Raw genomic sequence first — 10,000 nt, 5'->3', positions numbered from 1 at the left:
TGATAGTGATTTACCACAAACCTTCCCACAAGAGATGTGCTTTACATGACATGGAATGTTGTGACGGAATTCGTGGTCTCCCATACACTTTTTCTTGGTCAAATAAGGACAGGGAGGGCAGTCGTCTTCACTGTGACAAGAATGATACACTGGATGTAAACAAGCATGTGTCCTGGAACAAGGCTTGTCACACTCTGGGGGTTTCGTTCCACAGGGGATTGGTGGTAACATTACTTCTGCACCACAACGGCATGTCAGCTCATCAAACCCTGACATCAGACAAGGAGGGCAGTTACCTCGGTGGCAAGTCTCCATGCACTTGTGCAACCCACAGTTCAACTTTCTACCACATACGAACTCACATCTGTGCTCAGTATCCACACAGCATTTCTCATTACACTTGTGTCTTCCACAATTCCTTTTCTTGTTGCAACGCTTTTCACACCTATATTCTTCCATGTTTATCTGTATACAAGGAATCTCCTTAACCTGTCTTCCACACCTGCATTTCATCTTTGTTATTCCATCACATGGACCACAATCCCCGACATGACACTCCTTTTTACAGCGGTGCTCTCCAGTGAGTTTGTCACTGCTTCCCTCGGCTCTTTGGGGACTACAGGGAAGGACTTTGTCACAGGTTGACGAGCAAGTTGGCACTGGATCAAGACATGAAGCTCGCCCCTCATTCAGCAACTCGGTAACTAGAGCTTTACCACAGGGACAGCAAGTAACAAGAGATGGTTTGAGAAGACATTCACTGCAAGTACCAGGGTGGCATATCCTTTGGCAGTGATGATTGCCACAATCAAGCACCTTTGAGCACTTCTTTTGACAGGAAAAATATCCAGATTTCCCATCTCTGTTATCAAAACCTGCTTTCCCAGTTCCACAAAGTGTCTCTCGCTGCTGTTTTCCACAGTAGCAAGTTTGCTGCACCTTTATCTGGCAGTCTCCACATGGGTCTGTATGACAAATCCTTGTACACCTGTGTGCGAAACAGTTAAGGACTTTGTTGCACACTTGCTGGCACAATACAGTAGTTGCTTGGCCACATCTAACTCTGTTGCTTGTTTTACCACAGGCACATAGCTTTGTTACCATAACAGGACAGCTAGGGCAGGGCCCAGGGTGACACAGCTGATTGCACCGATGAGGGCATTCGGAATCTGCCCTCTGCTTGCCACAAAGTTCTCCACAGGTATGTGGTGTCAATCCCTCAGTGCGCCTCCACTCAGGATAAAGAACTTTACCACAAAAACAACTGTAAACGCTTGGGATACCATAAGAAATGTTTTGACATCCTGGACATCGCCAGCCGCCATTTTCTCCTTCCAGGTTGGCTGTAGCAGCAGGGCATGTGGCCCATTTCCTCACACAGCCCAAGTGAAACACATGAAAACAGCTTTCACAACTCCAAACAGCAGCACTGCATCGTATACGCTCGCAGCAAACCATACACTCATAAGTTTCATTCCTAAGTTGTTCAATTAAAGCACTTGCTTGGGATGACTGGACTGGATTAAGGTGGCCTAAAGCCCGAATAACATCAATCTTCTGACTTTCCAAGTCACTTCTTTTGCCTCGCTTTCCTGTGATAATTCCTCTGTCAAATTCTCTTAATTTTTTACTTGTGTTATACATGTCCATTTCTGCGTCCTCAGTCTTGTCTGATTCCCTGTGATAATGAGGTTGCTTGAATGCATCCTTGCCATCTGCTCTACCATTATCTAAAGCATTTTCTATTGCATTATGTTGAGATAAAGAACCATTGCCTCTTAGCCCATGCATAAATTTCCAGCTACCAATAGTTGGATAACCTCTAGATATCCCTCTTCCTCCAAACTGTCCTCTCATACTTGGTGGGTATGGTTTTCCTCTTCTAGGCGTTTTCCTTGTATCTTGTGAAACAGACATTTCCCCTCTATATCTGTTGTCTTTGTGGGAATCATCTGATTGAAGATGAACTCCAGGTTCCTTTAGCCTTGCAGAATCACCACCAGAATTACTACTTGTAACATGTCCTTGCCTCTTTTTTGTAGTATCTAGATGTCTTGTGTTACTTCCAGTTTCTTTCTGCTGGTGAGCAGGAAATAATTCAGGTGCAGTGCTGTTGAGGTAACATGCCCCTTGCGCCATATTGTGGGATCTCTCCCATTCACTGTTCCTGTCCTTACGATAGACTTTTTCCTGTTCCCTTCTGGTATTTGGTCTTTTTCCACCTCTAACATCTTTGGCACTGGATTGTTTCCACCTTCCCTGCTGATTACGGTTGTACACCCTTGGTCTGTTTACCCTCTTTCCTTTTGTACACTCAGGTTCCCCTATTATTATTGAAAAACAGAACAATTCAAGATTATTTCACAAAAGTATACCAAACATTAAGTCAACATTTAATTAGCACAGAAAGGTACTCTTAGACACTAAACTCCAGGGCCCAGCTGTTCAAAAGCGGATGAACACTAACCCCAGATTAAAAATTAACCAACTCTCTATTCCCAAATGCTGTTCAACACTGATAATCTGCAAAGAAGTCAATCTTGAAAACAAAAATAAGCAAAAGAAACTTCCACCAAAAAGTTGAAAACACGAAACAAAAGTTTATGCTAATCCTGGATTAACTTAAGGACAGTGCCTACTAATTAACAATATTTTTGCCCCGGTGTGTGATTATGCAGGAAATGTAGATCTTGACAAGTGTTATTAAAATCCAAAAAGAAAATTGGGGGTAACCACGCATAAGATAATTCATGAATAATATTTGTAAAAAGCTTTAAAATACAAAGCAATGTATGGCGTTCTTTCTCAAATTGAAACTTAATTATCTCTCAAAAATGCATGGTTACCCCCAATTTTCTTTTTGGATACCAAGAGTACTTACTAAGATCTACTTTCTGCAGATAGTTTGAAACCGCGCAAAAATATCCCTGTATTAGTAAGCACCACCGATAGGAAATCCGAGTATCTGGAGATGCGCAGAACGTATGCGCAGTAACAATAGTAGGCACCGTTCTTAATTGGTCCCCTACACCATTTAATGAGAGTAGTTACAAGAGATATAGAAATAAATTGAACCATTCTTTAAATCTTGCAAAGCACTCCTACTATGAAGCAAAGTTGTAATCTTTAACGGCTACTTTTAAAGGAACCAAATTATTAATCTAACTAAGCGTCCTAAAAAACTACCCTCTACCCTTATGGATTCCAATAACTAAGATATTTCTGATTCGTGCTGGGGCCCTCCCTTGCTAGAAAGATATCAACTTCAGTTAAATATTATCCCTCTTTCCTTCCTGAACATTCCTTTTCCTCCTTTTTCTTTGAGCCTGCCACTCAATGTGAAATTGTTGAAATTGCTAATTCTCTTCATATACATTCCATAGCCAGTCATGACAAGGCACCAATGTGGTCTGTGAAAGAATCTATTAATTATATTTCTGAACCTTTGACATATATTATTAATCTATCCATTAACTCTAGTGTTTTTCCTGACCAATTTCTTAGAAAAGATTGCTTATATTTGTTTGATAAATCATCTTGCTAAGCACAAGTTATTAGCCAATAATCAGTATGGTTTAAGGAAAAATCACTCTACTTCTTTAGCTCTCTTACATCTACAAGATAAAATTACCTCTGCTGTTGATGAGAGAAAATATACAGCTGGCTTAATTCTTGACTTATCTAAAGCTTTTGATACTGTTAATCACAGTATTCTGCTTGGTAAACTTGAGCATTATGGGATCTGTGGACTGGCCCTTGAATGGATCAAGAGCTATTGTTGCAACAGGTTACAACATATTGAATTCAATGGCATTTCATCCTCTTATAACGAAATCTTGTGTGGTATACCTCAGGGGTCAATCCTTGGTCCCTTATTCTTTTTAGTCTATATTAATGATATATGTTATCTTTCCAATCTTTATGATCTTGTCTTATTTGCTGATGATACAAATCTATTTTTCTCACATAATGATGTCCAGACTTTAACACATACTATAAATTCTGAAATGCTTGAGTCATCTGTCTGGTTTAATGCAATTAAGTTATCTCTAAATGTTAAGAAATCAAACTATGTAATCTTCAAACCAAGGCAAAGAAGAGAAGAATTTGATTGAAATATTGAAATTAATGGTCACAAGATGATCCCCGTTAGGGAAGTTACTTTTGTTGGTTTTACTTTGGATGAAAACCTTTCATAGAAACAACATATCTCACATATTGCTGAATCTCTTGGTATTATTGGTAGATCAAGTCCTTGTCTCACTAAGCTTGCCTTGAAAATGTTGTATTATTTGTTAGTTTACCCTTATTTTTAATATTGTATTATACTGTAGTTTGGGGTTCAACATACCCTACTAACCTCAATCGTCTTATTTTGTTACAAAAGCGTATTGCTAGGATTGTTAATAAGAACCCTTTTGATGCACATACTGATCCATTATTTAGAGATTTAAAATTCCTTATTTTTGAAATTTATTCTTTGCACCTAGGTAAACTTATGTACTCTTACTTCCTCCCTCTTTTAGCAATTTTTTTAAATGTACAAATCAGGTTGATAGCTATAATACTTGTGATTCTAACCAATACTACCGGTATATCCCATTTTGCCGTAATAATATAAGGAAATTTTCCATCATTTACCGAGGACCAGTTGTCTTCAATAAGTTAAGTTCCGACATTCGAAATAGTCTTTCATTATATTCTTTTCAATCTATTAATCTGATTCTGATATCTTCCCCTTCTTGTTCTTGTTACTAGCGTACATGTACATGTAAAATAAGGAAAACATTGCGTTATGTTTCATGGTAATTTAATTAAGAAGTCTATGTAGTCCATCAATCCATGTAAGCTCTTTCTGTTTTGTATTATTTTATGTAACAAGGGGGTTCAGGTCCCATAAGGCCCATGGTTTCATCTGAGCTCCCTTGCCATGTGATAATTTCTTTTATGCTGTACGTCAAAATGTATTGTGGCTAAATAAACTGAACAATGACTAGCTTTTAGATCACACCTTGGATTTGTTTTCAATTTCCAGGAAAACTAAGCTTTCTAGTATTTCAGAATATTTCACTATATAAAAGGGAATTATTGTAAAAAAGAGCAAGATGACACACCATAACACCAACCCAATGTGGCCAACACATCACGCATGTGCACAACCATTTCACCTGGTCCATTGGCAATCACAGACAGCTGTTTCAACCTCATCAGCATGGCATAACAAACATACCAGGTGTAATAATAAAATAATGTGTTAAGCAGGGTTGGTCACCTTAGCTCTGAAGCTATTTACGTTTTCATCAACAAAGCCTTTTTAAAGCTCTTAGTTATTATTCCATTTTCAACCAGGAGCTTCCTGGAGCTGAGAAGGATTTCTTTCAACATTTCACTTTATAATAAACGAAACAGAGTACAGCACTGTTTCACTTTACAATGGAGAGACACTATTTCAAATTGTTTGTTAGAAATTCTAATGTTAAACACAATTTTAGTGTTTGTTCAGCGCAGACATCAGCGTTGGTTAAAATATTTACCAAGGAGTCAGAAGAGCTATGCAAAAATATATTACAGCCCCAGAACACGTTTCTTTCTGCAATAGGTATGACTAAATCAGTTGTAGCAAAGAACAGTTCATCGGCAATGGTTGGCGCTCCAATCTCCAATCATCTCACATTTACTCCTGCCATTTTCTTCCTTTGCTAAAAGTAGTGATTACAAATTTTTTCAGAGAATACTGTATGACCTTAGAGGATTTTACAAGCTTAAACAACCTAACTACAGTAAATCCAAGATACGTGCACAGATCCTCTCAGTACATAACCTCACATGCGGGGCTAAAACTTGACCGGTTCAACCGTGAAGACTTTCAGAGGTACAAGGGTGACTAAAAAGTTAGGTTTAATCGTCTGATATGCGACTACAATACCAAAGAATTCAGCCTGACATATTGCAAAGTGCAAAGTTGAAATAGAAATAAAATAAGTCATTTCATTTGGCTTCCTTTCAGTTCCTTTTCCCAACTTAAATTTCACTGAATCCTGCAAACTTTTGGTTTTTAAGTGGAAAATTCAAAGAGAAATTAACCATTAAAAATTCTGAGATGATTGGTCCATAATGAGATGCCAATTGTGATTTTTTGTTGCCACGTGACCTCAGCCTCACCCAAAGTGCTTTGCTGCCATTTTGAATAATCCTCGAGACATTCAACTTTAATATGGAAATCCAGGAGCACTTAATTTATGTCCTGGGAGACCATGAAATCAAAGACTTGCACTTACAGACCCGGATCAAGAACATTAAATTTTTATTAAATCTAAATTGTTTTACGTGTTTCGGGTGTTTAAAAACAGAATTGTTCGTTGACAGACCAAACGGTAGTATATTGGATTTTGCACTTGTTTTAATTTGGAGGGAGGAGCTTATGTTCTTTTATAATGTACCTTCATGTTTAAATTTCGTCCAGCACATGATAAACTCAATGTTAACCCATTGACTCCCAGGGGTTCCCCATTGACAAGTAAAATCGTCTGGCGTTAGACAGAGTAAAATACTAAGTCTGGCCGGTTTGGACGTCAAAGGGTTAAACAAATTAAGTCATGTGCTGTCCTGTTTGTAGATGCTCACTATTGTTACTATTATGTATGTAGTGAGTCATAATGTGTGTAGCCTCAACAAGCGACAAAAGTAGTCGAGACACCAAACAGAGAAGACCACAACAACACCTTAATGTTACATTTTCCACTTGCACTCCCCCCTCTCTCCAGGGTTAGATGGCAAGATTTCAGGGAATTTGTCCGAGATTCCTAAAAAAGCAGTGTCTCTACCCTTTTGGCGCTTATTGTCTGAATTACAAAACATGGCATTACTGATCGGTAAAAAACTGTGTGACTTTATACCTTTTTAAATTAACACTAACAGGAAGTGATGAACGTTAATTTGGATGTAGTTACAGCCATTTTCTTCAAAGTAATTAACATCAATTACTCATAACAGTAAATCAAGTGACAAACCTGAGGTCAACGGGTAATGAAACAAGCAGGGCTATACTGTACACAACAAAAAACTCAGTATCCGCACAGTTCAATGACTCCTACATGTACATAGCAAGGGATACAAATACTACAATTGTAGCAAGCACAGAAAAAGGGATTGTCAACGGAGAGTGATATAAGGAAATTGGAGCTGAGCTCTTGGCTGTACCATCTAGAAGTAGTTACATGTATATAAATTGTAAAGAAAACATTTTCCATATTGTGAAATGAATTTTCAAGTTTGACTCTCTCAAGCATGACATAACATTCAAAACGGTCAGAGAGTTCTGCAAAAGGGTGAGGCCAACTATACAGCGTTTAGATAAGAAACTAATCGACAGAACCATCAATAGTATGAGCCATAGAATGGATGTAATCATTGAAAAAAATGGACAAAGCATAAAGCATTAAGTTGATATTTTGACTGGTTAATACAATGCATTTCGTCATTCAAAAGACATTAAGCGTAACATTGTCACGCATTCGTCTGTAAAAGAAAGCTATTGAATTCTTCGCTCATTGCGAAGCAAAACTAACAAAACCATGAAAAAAATATCTTTGAGGAGTATACCTCTTGCTTAGGAATAAGCTAGGTATCTCTCGGGGATTGAGCCACAAACAAACAAAGAACATGTGGTTACTTTATTTTTATCAAAGTGGTTACTTGTGGTTACTCATCCAATCCCTGAGAATACCAAGCAACGAAATTACTTCACCAAAAAGTTATTTTCATCCGTTTTCCAAAAATCAAAGGAAGCGTTTCATACCACGAAAGCGACATACCCTTCTCAGACAATAAGTGACAAAAGCAGTTGAGACACTGAACTGGAAAGACCACAACCAGGAAAAAAACACCTTACTGTTACAATTTCCACTTGCACTCCCCCCTCTCCCCCTTTCAATTTTGGTAATGGAAAAAGGAAGTATTGAGGATAAGAAAACAACATTGTAAGGGTGGAGGGGGTTAGATACATGTAGAAAGATTTTGGGGGAGGGATTTGTCCGAGCTTCCTCAATTAATTTTTAATTAAAACTCTTTTCCCTATTTGTCCCTGAAAATGGAGCACTCGGGTAGCTTTCTTGTAGGATTCGTATTAAAAGGGCTTATTGTAGTTGCGTGCATATTGATAATATTGTTATGTAGTAAGCTTATTTTTTGTAGTATAGTGTTATTTATAAAATAATTAGGATAGTACACACACTCTCATTGGTCAATAGCTGTGTTTGGATGAGAGTATGGAAACACGGTTGTGACATCACTTGAATTTTGATTGGTTATGTGTTGTCAGACACACATTTTGATTGGCTAGTAGGAAATATGAGCGTGTATCAAGAAAATCTGTTTCAATCAAGAAGTAAAAAAACCAGCATTTTCCTTCATTTGTCGAATTATGTTTGAGAAATATTTTGTAAAAGCAATAGAGGACTTTGCATAACTGTCGCATAACTATTGCTTAAAAAGTATGGTACAATTACTTATTGCATTACTGTGCCTATTTTATTCTACTTATCCGTATGGCGTAGCTTGATTTTTAATTACTTCTATTTAATCTCTTAATTTGTATTTGCCATAAGCACGGTTGAACAAGTCTTGAACTCATCCGCAACAAGGCTAAAATACCAACCAACCTACCTACCTACGTGTTTACTTGTCTCTTACACGAGATACCTGGATTCAGATGGTCGAAAGACACGTGATTTCCAAGTTCTTCGATAGTGATTAAATAATACGTAAACAAATATCTTTAATGGAGACCATCACTGTGCCCGCGTGTTATATTCTATAACTATACATAAAATACGGGCAAGCCAATCTTTTAACTGCTTTCTTCAGCGCGGTCGCGGAATATAATGGCGTGCTGTTTCACTTTCAAGCCAAGTTTACCTGTTACTGACGCTGATAATGTCTCATTCGACGTTTCCACAGTGGCAAATGTTCCGGAACTTTCTTCTGACATAACTTAAAACTACACTTCGCTGTATGACCAACACTTTCAAGTCTACGTCTTTTTATAAATCTATATTTATAAATATTTATACGTGTTCCTTGGAGGTTACATTTATGTGTCGCAATCACAACCTCGTTCCCAGGGTCTACTCCGCTTTCAAGATGGCGGTTCGGAGCCCCGCCATCTTGAAAGCAGAGTAGACCCTGGGAACGAGGTTGTCGCAATCAAACATGGCGGAGAGCATCTTACTAGCTAATTGCCTATTGGCTGTTCTATTGCAAGTTTTAATTGGTCAGATTTTGATGATGTCCAGGGAGGCCGACCAGGGGGCCCGGAACTTATCATAATAAGAGGCTACAGCAGCCTAAACTCGAGCCTGCAAGAATAGTGGTCTATGGTTAATCTGGCGCAAAAGAAAAGAAAAGAGAGAAGTCTGTTCTTCTTCTTACATCGCTTCTCATGATGTTCGATGCGCATCCTTGCATACGGCCGGGGCCTCTGAAATTTGAATTGACCAATCAGCATTCAACGGGCGGGAAAAACTTTAGTGTCTTGACGCGACAGCAATTGTGTGCTCTCTGATTGGTTAGACGCAAAATATAGAAAAATTGCAGTTGATCTTCGATATCGACATTCAGTTCTATCGATCTTCTCTTTCACTAATTTATATACATGGATTTTAGATTATATTACAACAGCTTACGGTCAATATTTGCAATAATATGGATTGGATCAATAGAGCGGATTTAAGATTTTAAGATTTTATTCAAGATAGTTACGGACTTATTCAGCGGAGGAAGACTTCGCCGACAGGATTCGGCTTCGAAGGAGTTTGTTTTTTGCGATCTGCGGAAGGGCGAGTTCCACGAGTTCTTCACTGGTGAGCATTCCTTTGAAAAGTTTTCGAACTCTGGCTTTCCGGTAATAGGGGCTTAAGTCCTCGTCCAGAAATAAATCGGTGGCCTCCTTGCAGTTTAGCGACGGTTTTGGTTGGGGACGGTGATCGGTGAAAGTTCGGTA

At 38.4% G+C, this 10,000-nt stretch overlaps 1 protein-coding gene across 2 annotated transcripts in view; it reads right to left on the bottom strand.

Annotated features, from left to right (window-relative positions):
- LOC138043225 (transcriptional repressor NF-X1-like) overlaps positions 1–9,096 on the bottom strand; it is an 11,968-nt gene extending 2,872 nt beyond the window's left edge. For both annotated transcript variants that reach the window (XR_011131207.1, XM_068889383.1), the window contains exons 1-2: positions 8,917–9,096; positions 1–2,324 (exon numbers count right to left, since the gene is read on the bottom strand). The exon at positions 1–2,324 is cut by the window's left edge. Coding sequence is in view for 1 of the 2 variants with exons in the window: in XM_068889383.1 (XP_068745484.1) it covers positions 1–2,324; positions 8,917–8,989 (2,397 nt within the window). In the remaining variant the exon portion in view is untranslated. The remainder of the gene's footprint in view (positions 2,325–8,916) is intronic.
- Between the last annotated feature and the right edge of the window lie 904 nt (positions 9,097–10,000).

This window comes from Montipora capricornis, chromosome 3, assembly GCF_036669925.1.
Source record: "Montipora capricornis isolate CH-2021 chromosome 3, ASM3666992v2, whole genome shotgun sequence".
NCBI lineage: Eukaryota > Metazoa > Cnidaria > Anthozoa > Scleractinia > Acroporidae > Montipora > Montipora capricornis.
The sequence above is the reverse complement of the archived record's forward strand: the minus strand, read 5'-3'. Positions and strand labels throughout refer to the sequence as shown.